We start from the raw sequence: 22,634 nt of genomic DNA, 5'->3' as shown, positions 1-22,634 counted from the left end.
AAAATGAAAAATATGGTCTTTTCCAGTGGATGTGTCATGAATTAATTTTGAATCTTGGGAAAATCAAGGGTGAGAAGAAGGGTGTATTCTAGTATGGAAATCTTGTTGTTTGTCTGATGCTATTCTTTCTAAATCGGACCCCAGGATTTCGAATAAGGCAATGGGCCTTTGACATTCCGGTAGGGAAACAAATCAAGGATGTCTTAAGAAACCTAGGATAGGACATAGAATCCACCTTATGGGGATATTTCAAGGCTTTTAAGAAGGAAATGAAACAAAAGGAAAGGGTACCAAAACACATTATAGATAAGTATTCTACTAAAATTTGTTTTATGGTTAAGAAGGATGAAACTCTCATGGAATCTATTCAACCTAGAAAAGTATGGGAAACTGAGATAGGTTATGAAGTTGATTCACATGTATTGGACTTATATGCTAAGATGCTTATAGATGCCCCTGTAGATGAAAAGGAAAAGACTTTTGGCACTGCTAAGCAAAAGGAACTTGAAGTTCAAATAGGGTTCAATAAGAAGAAGAGGGAAGGTCAAATAAAGAAGGTAGGACAGGTTGTCGAGAAAATGTCCAATGAAATTAAGTAGATTATTGGACTAGCAAAGTCATCTTCTCTAGTAGTAGTTCAGGCCTCACTGGTAGCAGCAATCGACAAAGGTGTGATGAAAAGGAAGAAACCAGAATCCTTTATTGCCCCAGTTGCTTCTAGATTTGAAACTAAAGAAGAACCCTCTAAGATTCCCAAAATTTACATGAGAATTCAGAGGAAGAAGCCTGAGGAAGGTAAGCAGCAGAAAACCAAGGTCACCCCTCCAGTAGTCCATAAGCAACCTGTGAAGGAAAGGAAGACTACAGAGAAGAGGAAACTAGTCAGAGATGCAACTCCCTCATTCGGGAAAGAGAAGAAATCTGAATTGGATAAGGCTCTTGAATCGGGTAAAAGTATAAAAATTATCCTCTTTATTTGTAGATGAATTGATTGATCAAATCACTAAGGATGGAATTTTGAGTAATATATAATATTATTATGTGCATATGGATGATGTTGAGCAAAAGGAAACTGTGGAAGCAGTTTTGTTATACTTAGATATATATAAGAAAGCCTTAAGTGAGATAGAAAAGAAAATACCAACATAATTATATAATAAATTAGATGGTAGAAGACTATCCACACTTGAGGAAGACATGCATATAAAGATTCAGGAACTGTTAACTATTTGTGGTGCAATAATAGACACTTATGAAGGAAGGATCAGAGGAAAACCAAGTTATAGAACAAGCCATTCCAATCCTACAATAGCTTTCCCTGGAATACAAGATCAGTCAGGTAGCTAGCCCTTCTAGCAAGCTAAAGGCTTTGACAAGGCACATTGCTAAGGAGTACAAAACTCTACAACACGTGTCAAATCAACAATTGGTTGAGAGATATAATGCATCTAGGAAGGTCACTTGTGATAACATGATCACATCTGATAAGGCAAAGATGACAGAAGAATTGACAAAGATTGATGAAGCTCTTCATCAATGCAACAATATTTACCAATCTTGAACTAACACAGCTAAATTAATAGCAGACTTGGAAGTTAAAATAAAAGCGGCTAAGGTCCGGTTAGAGCATATTGCAAATAATTTTGATGGTACTTAGTCATTGACCAGCTCTATTGATGGTCAAATTTTTCTTTCTGAATCAGATATTTCTGCTTTGGAGAAGGATATGGATAGGTTAATTCGATGGGCCAGAGAATTAAGAGATTTGGTCAGTCCTTGGCTAAACACTTTATTGCTTCACAAAAGGGAATGTATGGAACAGATGAGTAAGCCCACACTAGACTCATTAACAAAAGAAGAATCACATGCATGCATTCTTAATGGGTTTGTATCAATTCTGCTAACATTGAAAACTGACTGGGATACTTACTTGGGATTTTTGAAGACTTCTTACCCTGATATATTCAAGTACATCTAGATCCGGTAAACACAATTTTGATTTCATTCATTTCTTATCATTTGCCCCGACTTTGGCATTGCTGTCAAAGGGGGAGAGGTTGGATGTGAAAAATGTTAAGCGACATAAGAAGTAATGTATAGCTCAGGGGGAGTAGCTTTCTGAGATCAGGTTTTAGGAAGTTTTGGACAGGAACCGGAACAAAACTTCAATGATCCATTTTTCACATGAGTGTTGCCATCAATGCCAAAGGGGGAGATTGTTGGCAATTGACACATCCGAGCTCATGGTGTTGTCATTGATGGAAACACACATCATTTTGGGTTGGATACTTATCTAGTACTCATCGGTATTCTAGGATTGACATCTGACATTTAAGGAAACCAACATTGTGAAAAGCTAGGGAAACCAACAAACTAGGAATCAATAATTAGAGGCCGACATTGGAGATTGATCTGGGAAAGGTTAAAGTGGCAATGGCCATAAAGATTAATGTTTATATTTTATTTTGGGCCAGCATGTATTTATCTTTTGTAATATGATTGTAAGCCGACATAGGACAATCATGTTTATGTATGTAAAGGTATATGAGTCAGTTCAGTTAGGTCATTTTGGGATAGAGATGCGATAGGATTTATGCAATTGTGTGAGCAAGATCTTGATCGACAAAATGCGAATGCAATGATCTATAGTCAGTCTTGGTTATTTGTGAAGAGGATTGAAAAGCGAACTAGGTTACTGGTACAGTCAATGATTAAACCAAAACTCATCCAGCATATCAGATGCACACTCAGAGTTCAAAATTTTATTTGTAATTCAGTATTTTATATGTAGTCAATGATGCTCCTTTGTGATGAGCAGTGTGCTCTAGGGAGTGTGCCTTCCTGCATGTGCGAGCCCCCTTTTTATGTAATATTTTTTCTACTGGCCAGTGGATAGATATTGTGGGTTAGAAATCCCGCCATGGTTTTTCCTCTTTGAGGTTTTCAACATATAAATCTATGGTGTTATGGTGTTGATCTTTGTGGTTGCTTTTTTCTTCATTATATCTTGTTTATATGCTTATCGATGGTTAATTGGAAAAGTATCTAAAGTAATTAAATTATTAATTACCCATAGAACACTGATTCACCCCCCCCTCTCAGTGTTCTTGGATTCCAACACAAAAAATTATGAAAGATATCAAGGCTATAAAAATAGAGCATGAGGCTAGGATTGATAGGTTGGAGAGTGATATACAGGATTTAAAGGGCAAACTCAAGGGTTAAGTGGAGATTAGTAAAGAGATAATGTTTAGCAGTGCAAAAGGACTCAAAAGAGTTAACGAGAAAATTGTCATTTAGAAAGCTCAATCGGTTAGATCCGATCCTTCCTCAGATGTCAACGTGGATAAGAAGAACTAGGATATGTAGACCTCTACGGGGCCCTCTACCAAGACCAGGAGAAAAAAACAAGAAAGAGGCATTTCAAGGTTTATCATGGAGAGCTCTAGGAGATCAACAATAGGATGATCTAGAAGACTACCCAGCTCATGAAAGCTCTCAGTTAGTTGTTTTTGGCTTGTAATTTTTTCCATCCTTTTATTTTTTGTTTTCTGAACTTTGCAGGGTGCTTATGCAGGAGCATCTCTAGTCTATGAGCAATCCTGCATCAACCAAAAATATTTCCTTTTAGTTTAGTTCTTGTTTAGTTCAGTGTATAGTTTTTTGTGTTCCTACCGGTAGGTGCTGGTCGTTGCTTTCTTTTTGTTGCAGATTGTATTTTTGGTCTCTAGGCTAGTTCTTGTGCTTAATTCCATATTTTCAATCCATTTGGATTCTTTTCTAGCTAGTTATCGCTCTCAGTTTGATTTTTTCTAGGTTCCAGGACAATTCTTGTGCTTACTGGTTGGTCTTCCTTCATTATCTAAGCGGTTCTTGGCATGTTGATCTATTTGGGATCTTGTCTGATGTTCTTTGGCTTGTGGCCGACCTTCTTGCTGATCTGCACTTCTTGGTTGTTATTTTTCGGAAGAATTTATTTCATTCTTAGGGTCGACCTAGTTACACATTTCATTTTCCTGCATTGGTAAATGTAATCTTTTGTGGCCGACCTGGATATGTTCCAAAGGGTATATATAGGGTATTATGTAATAATTTGTAGGAAAGAGGAGATAGAAATCAGAATAAGGATTTAGATTCATGTTTAGTGATCCAGTTGACTCTGAGAGCTCCAGATGGGTTGTAAATTTGGTTTGTAGCCTGCATGTAACTAGTTGACTACCAGATGTTCTAAGATGATTATATGATGATAACCAATTGGTTGCCAGAGGTTCTAAGACAATAATATGATCTATTTATCTAATCTTGCTATGTTTTCTTGTTGCTTTCATTGTGTTACTCTTGCTGCATAAGCTGATCAATTCTCTTTTTAGGGTTTTACCGCTTATGGCTGCATTAATTGGTATTAGAGCTGGTTATGAAACGATTGGTGAAAGAGTTATTTGCAAAACTTGTGGCATTAATCTGGGTGGACAAATCACTGATTGGAGGCAGATTGCGCATGTGTTCAATAGATTGCAAGGAGAGGCAATTGAAATCAGTAGTCAGATCACCGAGTTGAGGCAGTTCATCAGAACGGAAGAGGAGATGCTGCCTAGAAGGATGAACCCTCGAAGGGTAGAGCAGATGATGGAGGACTTCAAGAATGAGGTGAGGAACAAAATCCAGAACATATTGGTTGGTTTGTGGAGGAACCTTGAACCTGAGGATGAGTATGAAGAAGATGGTGAAGACATTGAAGTGAAAGAGGCTGAAGGATCATAAAATGGAAGAGAGGAAAGATTCCTGAGAGCAGTGGCGCAAGCAAGTAAAGTTCATAAAGTGAAAGTTTCAAACTTTTCCAGAACGCTGAATTCAAAGGATCTGATTGATTGGATTAGAGAGTTGGAGGATTAGGATGTCAAGGACCCGCAGAGAGTCCGGTTGGCATAGACTAAGTTGAAAGGGAATATTTCCTTATGGTGGAAAGAATTGCAGAAAGACAGAGTGGAGAATGGTGAAATGAAGATCACTCGGTGGAGACAGATGGTTGCAAGACTGAAGGCCAAGTTCATATCGAAAGACTATGAGTTGGAATTGTTCCAAAAGTTGTAGAACCTAAAACAGAGAAACATGATTGTGAAAGAGTACACTAAGGAATTTTACAAGGTGATGATTAGATATGGACATAGAGAGATGGATAGAGAAAAGGTAGCGAGGTACATAAATGGTCTTGCATTTAAAATTCATGATGAGATGAGTATGTTGAGGGTTTCCACAGTTGAAGAAGCTTACCAATATGCTTTGAAGGATGAGGAGAAGGTGAGAAGAAGATAGCCGAATAACCCTAGAGGGAAGGAGAGATTCAAGGGGAAGATGAGTACAAAGAAGCAAAATGTTGAAGAAGAATCAAAACCTAAGTGGAGTAAAGAACAGTAATAGAAAACACAGAGGAAAGGCAGTGGTAGTACCGACAGAGAATTTCCTGACAAATGTTTCAAGTGTGGAGAAATCAAACATAGATTTTATGAATGTAAGTAGGGAATGGCAAGAACTTGTTTGGCAAATGAGGAACCATAAGGAGAAGTTACCAAGACTGACTGTACACCAGAGTAAGGAGAATCCCTTATGTTCAGAAGAGTCATGATGGAGAAGAGAAGTGAAGACATTAGATCTACTCGAAGAAAGAGTCTTTTTCAGACTATGTGCAAATCCAGTGGTAAGTGTTGCAAGGTTAATGTGGATAGTGGAAGTACTGATAATGTGGTATCTCAAGAGATGGTAGTGAGGTTTGGGTTGAAGAGGCTTGGGAATCCTTTTCTTTACAAGGTAAGTTGGTTACAAGATGATCAAAAAATAGAAGTAAAGAAACAATGTTTGGTGAATTTTAATATTGGACCTTTTAGGGATGAGGTCTTGTGTGATGTTGTATCTATGACAGCTTGTCATGTCTTGTTGGGAAGACCTTGGTAGATTGATAGAGGAGCTATTTATGATTGTAGAAGAAACCTAATCACTATTGAGAAAGATGGGTAGGAGTTCACATTGACTTCTTTGAAGGAGAAAGTGTATATGGTGAAAATGGATAACAACAATGTTGATATTGAAAGGCTAAATGAATTCAACCACAAAACCATAGCCTAACAACAACAAAGATCCACCATAACATATGAAGATTACCTAAGACAATGCAAATAAAATGAAATCACAAAGATTATACCATCACATGTCCAATAGGGTTTGAATCTCCATTCTTCCTATCTCCATTGATCTTGCTTGATATATTTGCTCTCAGATTTTATGTGTGCACAAGAGCTCAACAAAGAACGGAATGTGGTTGCAAGTAGGATCGCATATGCCAAGTAGTCAATTGATCAAGTAGTTAGAATGATTGATTAGGGTTGATAATGAAGGAAGCATCTCCTTATATAGAAGACACTATATGAAATAGAGGGATAAGATTGAGAGGTGTAAAAGGAGGTCGGCTATGATTAGAGGGTAGGTAGAGGAAATAATAAAACAATGAAAGGGGTAGGTAGTGTATGAATTAAGAGATGAATGACATGTGTTATGGGTAGAAAAGGTTAATGAATTAATTAAATAAATAAAGATTTATATAATTAATAGAAGAAGTGGGATCAATTAAATAAATAAGATATTTATTTAATTTAGGAAAAGGATAATTTAAATAAATAAATGTATTTATTTAAATGAGAAATAAGGCTAGAAGAGGATAAATGAATTAATTAAATAAATAAATATTTATTTAATTAGACTGGACAATTTTGGGTGTCTACATTTTGCCCCTCTTTGAGACAATGCGGCTTGTCGCGTTGTTTCAAAGAAGATAATTATGAACTGATACAGAGTTGCCCCAAGATGGGAATGATATGCCCCCTTGAGAGATTGGATGAAAATGTCTGGAAAGATCGCAGACAATCTCTCGATAAGAAAGAAAGGCTAGAATGGACTGACCAAAGTGACAGAGTCACGGGATAAAGAAGACTGACTTGGGAGGCGAGGGCTAGGGCTAGGGTAGTCTATAAGATAGACCACGAGGGAAAATACATCCTCATTGTCATCTACACATCCACGAGAGCAAAGTGAAGAGAGAAAAAAGAGCAGCAGCAGTCAGTAACGATGGCCTTCGTTCATAGATTAGGGTCCAAAATATGTCAAAAAATGTCCAGGCATGTTTGCGTTGGTCCCAGGTGCATCTATGCTCGCGAGGCACGTCTGTGTTCGTGCCAGGCGCGTCTATGATGGAAAACGTGTCTGTGCCAAATGCGGCTGCATCTGTGATGTGTAGGCACGTTTATGCCAAGAAGGCACATCTGTGTTGCCTAGGCGCATCTATGCAGAGCATAGGCATGTTTTTGTCTTTCAGGCACGTCTACGTAAAATAGGCACGTTTATGCAGTCTTCAAGCGCGTTTATGTCAGGAAAGCGTGTTTGTGTCCAAAAATGTGAATTTTTGTCTTCTAGGTCAAATCGGCAGTTCTATGATGAACATACACTGTCGATTGGATAAGCTGTTGAGAGGATACACTCAAGCAGGTCCTCTATGGAAGACTAGGATAGATCAAAGCACTTTGTGATGAACAGTGAGTACCAAGATAGAGTACTTTGTGATGAAAAGGGAGTACTAAAATATGAGCAGCACTTTGTGATGAACAGTGAGTGCAAATGTGAGCAACACTTTGTGATGAACAGGGAGTGCAACATACGTAGTACTTTGTGATGAACAGGGAGTACCACTAGGATAATCAACAACACTTTGTGATGAAGAGTGAGTGTCACTAGGATAGATAGCAACACTTGGTGATGAACAGTGAGTGTCACTAGGATAGAATGCCATATGCACTTAGATAAAAAAGTAGCATTTTGTGATGAACAGTGAATGCCACGATGACTGACATGATTGATTTGCTTGACTGCAGGAGTATTTTCCTATGTTGGAGTCACGAGAGAGATTCCCATCGACGCAGATGTTGCGACCTGAGTTGACAGTCGAGGATCGAGCTGCGATCGAGGCTATGGGTTTGAGACATATTCTATATGTGCCTGAGTTTTGGGTGAACATGGGATTGCTGACTACATTGGCGGAGAGGTGGCACTCTGAGACTTGCACTTTTCAATTGTCGATGGGGGAGATGACAGTCACCCTGGAGGATGTATATTGAATTCTGCGGATACCGATCGATTTGGAGCTGATTCCATATGATCGAGATGGAGATAGGGATGCCCTTAGACGAGTGTTCTAGGATTCGGTACTGGAGATGAGGGTGGGACATGTGGCTTGGGACATCATGACTGCTACAGGATTGGCGCTGCCAGCAGTGATAGGAGGAGCGATCAGTGGGTTCCTGTGTCCAGATAGAGCGACACGGGGGTTGGCTGTGGGCTGGGGAGGTGCACTGGAGACACTGGTGACACAACACACCAGATATGCCTGGGGACCATGTGTGCTAGCACATCTGTATTATGAGTTGCATCAGTTCGTGTACCACGAGTTAGTGGGATTGGGCTACGGGGTGACATTGTTATAGGTGTGGGCCTATGAGCATCTGCCAGTGACGAGACCGATACATTTCAGAGGCAGAGGTCACAGACACAATTTTGTACATTTATACGACATGATCACGTCGCAGCCACGGATTGACAGGCTAGAGCACTGGCGGTGGGTGATTGATGACATTGACATGGTCATATGGAGGCCATACCTAGGATGTGAGCAGTGGGAGGATGATGCAGTAGAGCTGCCCTACACCTTTTGGAGTAGGTATCTGATTGGGCAGATTCCCTATGTGCTGGAGAGGCAGTTAGTAGACAGGGTGGGCAAGTAGTTCGGCAGGATTCAGCGGATGCCACGGGGTTCAGGCATGTATGCACGGACTGTCAGAGATCAGGCCCAGTTTGGGCCATTGCTATCATATGATCAGGCTGTTACGTAGCTAGCAAAGATGATGCCCCTACCCTGGGACATGTGGCCAGAGATCGAGGATGCTGACATGGATGCCGAGTACACAGCATACTGGGCGGAGCATCCATTCCCACGCTTGACGGATCCAAGGGAGCTACTAGATGGAGATGGTGGTGGGGATAGGGATGATGATGGAGATGATGGAGGTAGAGGCCGATGGAGGAGGAGGGGGGCAGTTGGAGAGAGGAGAGTGGCACCGCGGAGGGATGGTGGAGAGGACAGGCAGGCTCGGGTGGTGAGGGGTCACGGTGGATTACTGCTACAGGTGCCAGCAGCACAGGGTCCCAGATAGGTGCTGGTACAGGGACAGATACAGGGACAGGTACCAATACAGGCACCAGTACAGGCACAGGCATAGGGGCAGGCACCCATACAGGGGGAGCCATAAGTAGAGCCATAGGGGGCTGAGGTCGAGGAGGATGAGTTGACAGAGCTGAGGGAGATCTTCCAGGGAGAGGCAGATGAGATCTAGGAGTTGGAGAGAGAGAGGGATAGGCTCAGGGGGCAGCTCAGAGATATTGAGCGAGAGCGGGATCAGACCATTCAGCGCTATACAAAGGTTGAGACAGCACTAAGGGTTGGGAGGTAGGCAGCAGAGGACATAGGGGCCGGATATGCATATGTCCTGCGGGTAGGGGAGGAGATTGCCTATTGGCGAGATCTTTATTATGGTGCAGTGCTAGCGGATCAGTGGGCGAGGAGCTTCCATAGACCATCGCGGACAGCAACAGCTACGAGAGGGAGCCAGAGGAGACAGCCATCTAGTGGTGGGGTTATGGGTCCTCCACCACCACCAGATAGAGGGGACAAGAGGGATGATCTTGGGGCGGGTCCTTCGGGGGCTCAGATTCCATCGAGGCCAGGTGGCTCCGAGGGAGGGAGTTAATCATAGCCGTAGAGGGCTCCCTATGTATCAGTATTGTACCATTTTTGTATGATGATGTAGACACCTGCGGGTGCTTGTAGCCATATGATTTTGACATCATTGTATCATGACACTTTATATATATATATGAGATGATTCATCTTTGTGGCAGCTATATGCATGTGTACCTATGTGATGTATGTTTCTATGTGATGCTTATGATATGGATGCAAATATGTCTATGATGCAATGCAATATTTTTTGTTCTTTTATGTTCTATATGTGTATGCATGATGCAAATGTGAATGTATGTAATGCAGATGAATATTATAATGCAAATGTAAAATGTGCTAACAGGTGTTGTGTGAAGGATGTGATGCAGTTGTGATATCTATATGTATGTATGTATGTATGAAATGCTTATATGTGGTAATGCAGGTGCAACTATGTGAAATGCAAATATTTTTGGTGTGTCATTATACTCAGTCATGTGATAGCAGGCTACGTGGACTTGAGAAGGACGATGGAAGTCAATCAAGAAAGAGGGATGAAAGACAAAAGATATGAAAGTGAAAGAGCTTCTTGTGCATTATCATCATTGAGCTTTATTATGGCAAGTAGGTTATGACAATTGAGGTATATGTTCGACCCAGAAAGTCATTGTACCTATTTGCATGGAGATAAGACAGTCACAAACAAGGAATGCCCCAGTTCACACTAGACTCACAGTGTCCTCATATCCTTGGACAAGTCATAGCATTACTAAGAGACAATCCACAGATAGCAAATAAAAATAGGTGACAATACCCCATCCTCGCCTTTCTAGTCAAAGACATCCTGGGGATAGAATCTCTAGTCAAAGACATCCCGGAAAAGCTAAAAGACATGTCACCAAAAAAGATGAAATCAAAAGAAAACCAAGACTCAACACCAACATCCACTGTAGCCCTCAAACTTAGTGTCTCTTGTCACTCGTATAAGTCTTTTTTGATTGTGGTCACAATGTTTACTTTCACAAAAAGGATAGATAGCACCGAACCACATGTTGTCTGAGTCTGTTGAAAGATTTGATTTGTTGAAGCCCATTGTTGCTGCTGTGTCTCATTTGAAACTGACTGAATCCATGAAACTGATACTTTATTGTGGAGAAGATGAAACTTTATTGCAGATCTGTGATGCAAATGTTGCTTTATTGCGGATTGTGCGCGGATAGACTGAAGGAAGTTGGAAGAAACTGTACTCCTCAAAACATGTGATGTTCTCAGTTCCACACCCATCACTAGATGTAGGATCTGCCTTAGCCACATATAGGAGCTGATTTATTATGGATGGAAAGGGAGATGAAAAGGGAGGTTTATTATGAATGGCTAGCCAATCTTGGGTAGATCAATAACAAGCCATGATGGGAATGGGTAAGTTTATTATGAATGAATAGGTTGTGAGTGTGTGCAAAGTGAAGTGATGAAAGAGAATCCTAAAGGAGGGAGGAGCAATGTCTCTACACATGGCACTGGTGACCCAGTTTTCACCATGGTACTTGCCTAGGGCGCCACCGAAGTGGTTTTCACCAGTGGATGAAATTATTTCTCTTTAGCTTTTTTTGATTTTTCAATGTTTTTTGTGTCACAAGGCGCCTGTTTGCTAGGTTTTCACCAAGTAACGATTTTTTTGTTTTATAATTGTTTTTTTGTATTTTTGAATTTTTTTTATTTTTTTGTATTTTTTGAATTAGGATACTCTGAAGAGATATGTGTAAAACCTGCAAAGGTGCATGCTATTGATAGGATCCTCCAAAGGTTCACCTTCTGTAGTTGAGAGCTGATATGCACCAGATCCATATGCTGCTGTAATGATGTAAGGACCAAGCCAATTTGGTTCGAACTTGCCCTTCTTCTCTCTCTCTTGTTGATTTTTGGGGTTTTCTCTGAGAACCAAATCACCTACCTCAAATGTGTGAGGCTTGACTTTGTGATTGTAACTGCATTGTTCCTTGACTGAATGATGTGAAGCTTAAGTGACTGTCTTCCTTGATGAAGAAACTGAGATAGAATTTTTAATGTGTGGACTACGTAGGCCCATATGCGTGTCACCTGAAGAAGTTTGGGCATCCCTGATAACAAATTCCTTTGAGGAAGCTCCATTAAAGGTCCATGATGTATCACCAGAAGGAAAAGGATGTGTAGAAGAAGTAGATGAGTTATGAAGGCTTATGACTATGAAAAGAAGTGAAAGTAGGATAGCATGATGGAGACTTAGGATCAACAAGTATGCTTTTTGATTTAAAATTTTAGAACTTTTGCCCCCAGTTATTATGATATTAGGGGAGATCAACTCTTGCTCTTTTTGCTTCATAGGAGTTTTATCCTTGACTTTGATTTTTGTAGAGTCCAGTAGCTTTTGATTTTGATCTAGACTAAAGGACTTTTCTTTATTTTTGACTTTTAAATTTTTTTGTTCATAGCTTGATTTTTGATCTCCAATGAGTAAGGGCTTTTGTAATTCTTGTTGATCCAAGTCTAGGAGAGGAGCGGAAATGGAATGAGTGGATGAAATGGAAAAGCTATGTGAGTTATCAAGAGGGATGGTGATACGCTCAATAGATTCATTGTTGGAACCACTCTTAGGACTATTGATATCAAGAGATGCTTGCACCACTAGAGGAGATTTGCATTCAGACTTAGGAGCCACAACACTAGGTGGTTCACACCCAATTCCTTGGCATTGCAAATTGTTTGTAGATTGTTCCTGTAGACTGAATATCTTAGGAGATAGTTGGAGTTGGTCAACATGGAAGATATACTCACCACATCCCATGTCTTTAAACTTGAACTTTTCTTTGATCTCTGTTTGTTTGGATGTAGAAGCTTTAAAGGATTTTGGATCCACATATGCTAAAGATGGAACAACTTCTTGATTTACTAGGATTGTTATTTCTGATCTATGGTGAAAATTGTTGCAATATATGAATGGATTTGGATCACCTTTTATGGTCACTTCAACTCCATTGTGTGGAAACTTGATACATCGATGATATGTAGATGGGACTGCCCTCATTTCATGAATCCAAGGACATGCTAGCAATATGTTATAAGTGAGATCTAGATCTAAGACTTGACAAACCACATCCTTCATAACTAGCCCAACTCTGAGAGGTAAGGTAACTGTGCCCTTGGACGAACGCTCTTCATCATCATATGCCTTGATGGTGATTTGATTTGTAGAATTCATAGCTTTATCAGAATATCCCAATTGTTTAATTGTGCTCAATGTGCAAGTGTTTAGACTAGCTCCTCCATCTATCAGGACTCGTTTTATTCGATGTTTGTGTATGAAGGCTTCAATGTGTAAAGGTGCATCATGTGGCTAACTTACGGAGGCATCATCGGCTTCTGTGAATGTAAGGGAGTGTGGAATGGAAAGGTATCCCACCGTGGCTTGAAACTGGTCCATGTTCAGATTAGTAGGAATGGCAGTGTCTCTCAAGATTTTGTCAAGAATAGTTTTATGTGTGGGGGATATGCGTAATAGCTCAAGGATGGAAATGAGTGCAGGTGTCTTCCCTAATTGTTCTACAAGGTCATACTCAGGTTTGGTTGACGAAGAAGCGGTGTTTTTGGCTGGAGCACCTTGCAAAGTAAATTTACCTCAACGGGTTGTAACATGACATTCAGAGGTAGATTCGGAAGAAGATCCAACACCTTTTAGGACAATCTTGGGTCTCTGGGTAGAATTCTCAGGGTTTTTGTCCTTGATGATAATGGTAGAGACGTAATTGTCCATCGAGATGTGATTGATAGTTGAATAATAGTTATAAGATGCTCTAGTATAGTTGGTCTGGTCATCTGTGGCTTTAGCTTTTCCTTTGTCATGTTTTGGGAATGGTTCCTTAAACATCTCATGTTCCATGATTAGATGAGTGTCCCTCAATCTCAATGTCACGCCTATCAATGAGATCTTGTATGATGTTCTTTAGTCGATGACAATTTCCTAGTTTATGACCTTTGCTCTTATGAAATTCACAATACTCATCATCATTCCACCAATTTGGTTTGACCTTTGGCTCATATGGAGGTAAATCTGGAATAGTGATTACCTTGTTTGCCACTAGCTTTTTGAAAACTGACTCAAGTGGTTCTCCCAATGGAGTGTACTTCCTTTGTGATTTAAAAGTTGTGTGAGTATTCACTTGATTTGATCCGGAAAAAACGAATTTGGGTCGCACTGTATTGGCATCAACAACACCATCATTGACTGGGTTCTTGTTTTTATTCCAAAATCTTGGCTTGTCTTTTCCTTTAAAGTCATCTTTATTTTCCTTGAATATCTTAATGACTCCTTGTTCAATTAGGACCTTTTCTGTCGCTAATCCTTTTTCAATGACGTCCTTGAAGGTGGACAAACAAGCTTTCCTTAGATCATAGCCAATGTCTTTGTTAACATTTTAGGTGAACATTTCTACCATTTGTTTTTGTGGAATTTCACAAGAGCATCTGCTGGCTAGATTCCTCCATCTTTGTAAAAATGATGTAAAAGACTCTACCTCTTTTTGCTTGGTGTTGCACAAAGTAGTGACTGATATGTCTGTCTCTATGTTGTAGGAGAAATGTTGAATAAATGCCTCTGCTAGATCACCCCATGACTTAATGCCAGGTGGAAGTTGGGAGAACCATTCCATAGCTTGATCACCTAGGCTCTGTGGGAATAATCTCATCAAATATGTCTCTTCTGTTGCTATCTCAATGCAAGCTGTGAAAAATCATCTTATGTGTGCCTTAGGATCCCCTTTTCCTCTATACTTATCAAACTTAGGTGTCACAAAGTGTGTAGGAAAATGAGGCATTGGAATGCTCTTGTCAAATGGATAAGGACATATGTCTCTCATTGTGTATGTTGGCTTTGGTGTATTTAAGTCCTCCATTTTCTTTTGTAAGTCCCTGATTTGTTGCTCCAAATTGCTCTTAGGTGGAGATCGACTTCTTGGACCATACCCTATGCTTGAGGCACCAATTGGAGGAGGAGCATGTTGCATATATGGATGATATTGATCATACACATGTTCATATGGAGGAGGTCTATAGTGATGCTGCGTATATGGACCACTTGGTATAGATTCATGTTGAGGAACGCCATATCTATTTTGTCCCTGTATACCATACTCTACAGGCATGTCATGTTCTAATGTGTTTCCCCCAAATTTGACATGGGGTTTCCCTGTGTCCAAATTTTGAGCATGCCTTTGAATATCCAATTGCTTTGGTGGTTGATCGTTAACATTGATATGTGATTGAGCATATTTCTCTGCATGAGACTTCCATAATGGTCTGTGAAGGTGAGTATCATATGCTTGACCATGTGTATGTGGGACCTCTGGTTTTTGAAACAAAGATGATGGTGATTCAGGCACAAGATGTGGTCTTCTATTGCCTCCACTATTAGGCCTCCTTTGATCCATGATGGAGTGAGTTTGTTGCAAAGGTCGATTTTCCATTATTTGAGACATGTCAAAATCATGAGGTATCTTGGCTCCACTTTGTGCCATCATCTGTAAGAAGTATTGTCTATCCCTCCTCATTATTTCCTCAACCAATCGATTGAAATGGGGATTCATAATGGATTCTTCCACATCTGCCGAATGTACAGAAAAGTTGTCCATATTGTCATTATGTGTATCATGGTTGTTTGTAGTGTCCATGTTCTCAACATTTGGAATGTTTCTATAGGCATCCATGTCAGGTAATGTAGTATGATCGGAATTAAAAAAGATATCATTGTCATACTCATAAGAACTCATGTTTGCGGACTCTTGAGCCTCTTTAGTTTCTCTCCTAGATTTTTGAAGAGGGGTTTCAACCATGAACTAGGTATTGACCAAGATGTGTGAGACTAGATGAAAAATGGAAAAAGTATGGAAGACCAAGAGTTGGATGGAATGTAAATGAATCTGTGGTGTACTTGCAATGTCCAAAGTGTAAGACCAAGTATGTATGTAGTACAGTAGGTGTGACTTCCAAAGAGAGGATAGTTTCTCTTGATGAGGTAAGTTGACCTTGACTCTAAGTAAGACCAAATGAGACCCAAAGGTGATGGACCTTGATGAGGGACCACTTAGCAAAGTGTTGTTGTATGTAGTGTGTTGACAAAGTATGATGAGGACAAGCAAGTGACCTTTTGAGTCAAGTTTAGACAAATGTGAATGCAATGTGAGGTGTAAAGCAATGGTGGACTTTGTGAGACCCAAAGATAGGTTGAATGCTAAATGAAAACCTGGAGAAATGACCTAAGAAGCTTAAGAATGTCGAAACTGACTCTGTTTGTTTGCTAGACTGTAAAAGTTTTTTCAATTCTGAACACAAACGCGCCTGTATACTTCATAGATGCGATTTTCTAACACAGACGTGGTTCTGTTTAACACAGACGTGTTTCTGAGATTTTTGCAAAATTCACTGTTGCTTCTGAAAACACAGATGCGTTTCTGCCCTTCACAGACGCGGTTATACAACACAGACGCTATTATGTCAGACACAGATGCATTTCTACAAAATTTGTGCAATTTTTTCCAATCTGTGAAGTTGTTTTGTTGTGACCAAATCTGACTGTTTGACTATTTTTTTTGTGACAAGAGGACACAGTGTTGATGAAGACCCAATGTTTGCAAGTGTCTAGACTCAAAATGACTCCAAGAAAAGTGTGTTGTTTGATGTAAAATTGTTTTGCATACACTTGAAGACACAAAAGACACAATGTTTTGCTGTTTGGTCTTGAATGTTTGAAAGTTTAAAATAAGTCAAGCACAATTCTTATGGCTGGCCAAGACAATAGTTGTTGATCCCACATGGGGTTTTACCCCCGAGGCTACGCTATTCAGAGCGGATACTTAGATGCTTGACCTCACTGACTCCACCCTCGGCACTCACTTCTCGGGCCAGCTAAGCATTAGTCCCCACGAAAACTCCCTGTGGTGAACTTTGTACCTCTACTAAGAACCGTATGTGTGTGGGCCGCTACCAGAGGTCCAACCTCCTGCCCCAACAACTAGAAGGATTTTGGCTTCTAAAACAAAAAGGTGCTAGTAAGGGCATCCACTCGTGTGGCCATACATGCGGCACTTTTAGCTCTGTAAATATAGAAGGCTCCCAGCCGGTAGGGGTTATGCCCTACAACTGATCAAATAAATTTGATCAAATGGATTAATGGGGAGACATAGTGTCGGTATGAACTAATCAACACATGTTATCCATAGTTTTCACCATGAATACAGTTGTTTATAGTGGTTCGGAAGAAGGGCCTGTTTTCATCGCTACCACTTGGGTCGTTCTCTTCTCACTAGTAGTCCTAATGACCACACGGGAAGACAGGCCCTCTAAAGATTAAACAAAAAGAGCCTATTGCTCAAGACACAAAAGACAATGATTCAATTTTAGTGCACCAATTGAAGTGTTTGCTAGTCTATGAAAACAAGGCACACAATATAAATCCAAAAACCCTCGCCAAGGACCTGCAACAAAGAGTTTCTAGTAGTTTGGATTGTTTGAAATAATCACCCCTTCCTGCAAGCACACACGTTAGGTAAATTTTAAATCCAAAAGACTTTGTGAAAATAGGGGCCTTCAACCAAACGATTTTGCTTTTAAGACAAGCTACACCAATTTCATTAGATCTGAAACCCTAAATGCAAAAACCCAAGACTAAATCAATAACTCAAAATTTGAAATCGGTGCACACAGACGCGATTACCCTCGACACAGATGCGACTTCGTGACGCAGATGCAGTTCTGTGAGACACAGATGCGGCTCCAAAATGCAGACGCGACCTCTGGACACAAACGCAGATGAAAACACCACAGACGCGACTGAGGAATGCAAACGCGATTTTTGGAACCTGCAAAAATAAAATACTGCCAATAACATAGACGCTATTCCAGATGTTGCAGACGCGCCAGAAAATCAAAAACGCGATCCGAAAGTACGCAGACGCAAAAATATCTAAATGCTGTCGAAAACGTCAGATCTGCAACTTCAAAATATAAAATCTGCAACAAGGATGTTAAATGCAAAAAGGGACAAGAGTCCCACCGGGCGTGCCAAAATGTATATGGTGAAAATGGATAACAACAATGTTGATATTGAAAGGCTAAATGAATTCAACCACAAAACCGTAGCCTAACAACAACAAAGATCCACCATAACATATGAAGATTACCTAAGACAATGCAAATAAAATGAAATCACAAAGATTATACCATCACATGTCCAATAGGGTTTGAATCTCCATTCTTCCTATCTCCATTGATCTTGCTTGATATATTTGCTCTCAGATTTTATGTGTGCACAAGAGCTCAACAAAGAACGAAATGTGGTTGCAAGTAGGATCGCATATGCCAAGTAGTCAATTGATCAAGTAGTTAGAGTGATTGATTAGGGTTGATAATGAAGGAAGCATCTCCTTATATAGAAGACACTATATGAAACAGAGGGATAAGATTGAGAGGTGTAAAAGGAGGTCGGCTATGATTAGAGGGTAGTTAGAGGAAATAATAAAATAATGAAAGGGGTAGGTAGTGTATGAATTAAGAGATGAATGACATGTGTCATGGGTAGAAAAGGTTAATGAATTAATTAAATAAATAAAGATTTATATAATTAATAGAAGAAGTGGGATCAATTAAATAAATAAGATATTTATTTAATTTAGGAAAAGGATAATTTAAATAAATAAATGTATTTATTTAAATGAGAAATAAGGCTAGAAGAGGATAAATGAATTAATTAAATAAATAAAGATTTATTTAATTAATAGAAGAATTAGGCTTAAATAATTAAATAAATAAAATATTTATTTAATTAGACTGGACAATTTTGGGTGTCTATAGAAAGAGAAGGAGGTTAAGAACCCGAATCTTGAGAAAAGCTGCAGTATTGAGAAACTAGTTGATGAGGTTATACTGGAAGATGGCATGAGTCTACAGAAGGATCTGATAGATAAGCCTCATGGACAGATAGAACCGGATGACATAAATCTTATGGTGACAAACCAGATGAGATCTTGTGGAAAAAACAAATCAGAGTTGCAGAAGAAAGAGAGCAGTAAGCAGAGACAATATGCATATCTGAAGCAAAGGGAGAGAAACAAAGAGAGTCAAGGGTTAGACAAGTCGGTTGAGGTCCCAAAGGAGCTAAAGAAGAGGTTTGGAGATAAGGAATATGTTTGGATTAGAAATGAGCATGGGGTCTTTATCCCGAATCCTTTTCGATGTTTATGAGTTGCCTCTCATGGAACATCTCTTTGTACCTGGGGTGTTTGATGCAGGAGCATCCCCAGTCTATGAGCAATCCTGCATCAACCAAAAATATTTCCTTTCAGTTTAGTTCTTGTTCAGTTCAGCGTGCAATTTTTTATGTTCTTACTAGTAGGTGCCAGTCGTCGCTTGCTTTTCATTGCAAATCCTATTTTCGGTCTCCAGGTTGGTTCTTGTGCTTAATTCTAGATTTTTAGTCCATTTGGATCCTTTTCTGGCTAGTTATCGCTCCTAGTTTGACTATTTCTGTGTTCAAGGACAATTCTTGTGGTTACCGGTTGGTTTTCCTTCATTACCGGAGCAATTCTTGGCGTGCGGATCTATTTGGGGTCTTGTCTGATATTCTTTGGCATGTGGCTGACCTTCCTGCTGATCTGTACTTCTTGGTTGTTATTTTCTGAAAGAATTTCTTTCATTCTTAGGGCCAACCTAGTTACATGTTTCATTTTCCTGCACTGGTAAATGCAATCTTTTGTGACTGACCCAGATATGTTCCAGAGGGTATATATATGGTATCATGTAATCATTTGTAAGACAGAGGACGTAGAAATCAGAATAAGGATTGAGATTCGTGTTTAGTGATCCAGTTGACTCTAAGAGTTCCAGATGGATTGTAAATTTGGTTTGTAGCCTGCATGGAACTTGTTGACTACCGAATGTTCTAAGATGATTGTATGATGATAACCAGTTGGTTTTCAGAGGTTCTAAGACAATAATATGATCTATTTCTGTAATCTTTCTATGTTTTCTTGTTGCTTTCGTTGTGTTACTCTTGCTGCATAAGCCGATCAATTCTCTTTTGAGGGTTTTATCGGTTATGACTGCATCACTTTCTCTGTTTTTGTTGTTGTTTAGATGTTGTTTAGACTCTGGTTTAACTCTGTTTAAATGTTTTGATGGATTTGGGTTTCGGGTCCTTGTAAAACCCATTTATCTTAATAAAAAACATAAGAATTTGACTTTTGAATTTCAAGAGTGTAGGGTTTAGATCTACACCCATATAAATCACTTAGGTCAATTCAACAAATATGGATCTAATCTAGGGTGATGAATAATACATCTACAAATGAAGAATAAAAATTTGAGCATTTTGATAGATGTGATCAGGTTATGGGATTTAGTTCGTACATAATGAAAAAAAACATGAAATAAATTAACATAATATACTGAGAAAAAATAAATTTTAAACTTTAAAAGTGAAGGGTTCATATCCATGCCCAAAGAAGTGACTTAAGGTAACATCATACCCATGAATCTAATATAATCTACCCCATGCTGTTTTCACTAAAGTGTAGAGGGGAAAATGTGTATAAAATGATCTAGGATTATTAAATAATTACAATTAAATAGCAATCAATTAACCTAATTTACATAATTTAAACTGATAATTGAGATTCATAAAATTTAAATACATGAATTTTTTTTTAAAGAATTCTTTATTCACGTTTCTGAATCAATACATCTTTATTCTATAATTTTGTGTGTTTTCCTTGACCTGCTAATTTAAATACTCTGCAAACTTGGACTCGTGTATGGATATGAACCTATGATTTGCAGAGATGATACTGTATATCTTCATACCCTTCAACTCATTTTGCCTTGCTATTTCATATATAAAACAGTAAATTGATGATGAACTTAATCCCGATACAACTTTAATATATTCATTTAATGATAGTGGGGCGATGAAGCTTCTGCAACAGTTTGAACAGAGATATTTTGATAAATATCTGTTCTCCAAACCAAACATTCAAAACATGCGATGTGCCTCATGACTTTCATGGCATTCAAAATATCTCAATAAATATCTGTTCTCTAAACCAAACATTCAAAACATGCGGCGTGCCTCAAGACTTTCTAGAGGATCTTTTCTGTGTGGCTGCGTAAGCCAAAAAGTCCGCATTCCTTTAACATTGTTTCAAGTTGCTAAGACGAAGATCAGCTAACTATAAATTCACATATCTTAAATCTAGCGATAATGGTACAGCAAGTCAATACAGATAACCATTTTCCTATCAGATAATTCAAATTCTGTCATATCAAATTGATGATCCTAATCTGAAAAAGCAGCCGGTCCTTGTCACGTACATTTGAAATTTGCTCACATATATGAATTTTAATGAGACTGGGGCCAGGAAGCTTCTAAAACAGTTTTGAAAAGAAATAAATAATGAAAATGGGTTGTAAACATTCAAACCTATGACGTGCCCTATCTTTTGTTTTCTGTGTGCATTCAATTCCTTTTGTTACCAGGAAAGTCCAATTCCTTTAGTTCATACGAATGGATGTACCTCTTGTTCTTCAGGCTATAAATACCATGCATTCCCTCATACACCACACCACAATCCACCCCAAAGAAAGGAAGCGTTTCTAGGAGGATTTGTACTAGAAATCTTAAGATAAAGAGAGATGGTGGCCGGAAGCTTCAGTATTGAAATAGAGTCTCCAGTGGAGGCAAAAAGGCTGTGGAAAGCAACTCTGGACACCCACAACTTATTGCCAAAGCAAGCTCCAGGACTCATATCAGGCATTACGCTTCTTCAAGGTGATGGAGGAGTTGGCACCATTCGACATGTTAAGTTCACTCCAGGTAACATTTTTGGTTTCACTCTAAACTTGCATCATTTTGAAGATATTGTTTTTGATAAGATAATTGCTTTTCGATGGAGTTATGAATCGAAAGAGATAAGTTATATTATAGATAATGTCATTATATGAAATCGTTGTTGCAGCCAACAAAGATTTTAGCTATGTGAAAGAGAAAGTGGACTTAATTGATGAGGCCAACATGGTTTATGGTTTCAGCCATGTGGAAGGAGGAGTGTTGGGGAAAAAAGTGGCCTCGGTAAGTTACAAGATTAAATACACCCCCAAACCAGGGGGTGGATGCATTACAACCTATAGCTGCAACTATGATAGCCTCCCTGGTGTTCCCCATGATGAAGCCAAAATTGAGGAGATCAAGGCCAATAGCACTGGTTTGTTCAAGCAGGTGGAGGAATATCTTATTGCCAATCCCACTTTATACTGTTGAAATCATCATGATCTCCCTCTTTCTCAATGGCAGTAGCGCCACTTGCTCAATAAAAACGTATGTGTATCTCATAGTGATAAAGATTTCTCTCATGGTAATAGTGCCAGTTAAATCTAGGTCAATAAGAATGTGTCAAAGAGTGACACTTGAGTATTCAATTATGATCGTGTCAAGTAATTTTTAAATATAAATATATAGCTTGCCTTATAATCTTTATAGAGTAGACGTGGAGAAATTAAATTAAATTAAATTTTTCACTTTTAGTATAGATTATATAATTTCATATGGTTAATATTTATTAGAATTTAATTTTGTTTTAAAATATGAAATGATTTGCATTCAAAAAATTAAAATAAAATAAAAGTTTCTTTTAAATCTAATTTTAAAAATATAAAATGATTTATATGAAAAAAATAGAAATTTCAGATTTAAAAATATAGACATCTCTGCATTCCTGATGATCTCCTTAACTCTAATGTC

At 38.9% G+C, this 22,634-nt stretch overlaps 1 protein-coding gene across 1 annotated transcript; it reads left to right on the top strand.

Annotated features, from left to right (window-relative positions):
• The first annotated feature begins 21,441 nt into the window (after positions 1-21,441).
• On the top strand, positions 21,442-22,366 carry LOC131071858 (pathogenesis-related protein 1). The gene is made up of 2 exons (XM_058007823.2): positions 21,442-21,710; positions 21,853-22,366. Exons 1-2 carry the CDS (start codon positions 21,530-21,532, stop codon positions 22,152-22,154), a joined length of 483 nt encoding a protein of 160 aa, XP_057863806.2. The 5' UTR covers positions 21,442-21,529; the 3' UTR covers positions 22,155-22,366.
• The last annotated feature ends 268 nt before the right edge of the window (positions 22,367-22,634 follow it).

This window comes from Cryptomeria japonica, chromosome 9 (genome assembly GCF_030272615.1).
Source record: "Cryptomeria japonica chromosome 9, Sugi_1.0, whole genome shotgun sequence".
In the NCBI taxonomy this organism is placed as follows: Eukaryota; Viridiplantae; Streptophyta; class Pinopsida; order Cupressales; family Cupressaceae; genus Cryptomeria; species Cryptomeria japonica.
This window is presented reverse-complemented; position numbering and strand designations above follow the sequence as displayed.

Coding starts and splice junctions, on each gene's coding strand:
- LOC131071858 (XM_058007823.2), top strand. CDS start 21,530: ATGGTGGCCGGAAGCTTCAGTATTGAAATAGAGTCTCCAGTGGAGGCA. Junction 21,711..21,852: donor ACATGTTAAGTTCACTCCAG/GTAACATTTTTG, acceptor TCGTTGTTGCAG/CCAACAAAGATTTTAGCTAT.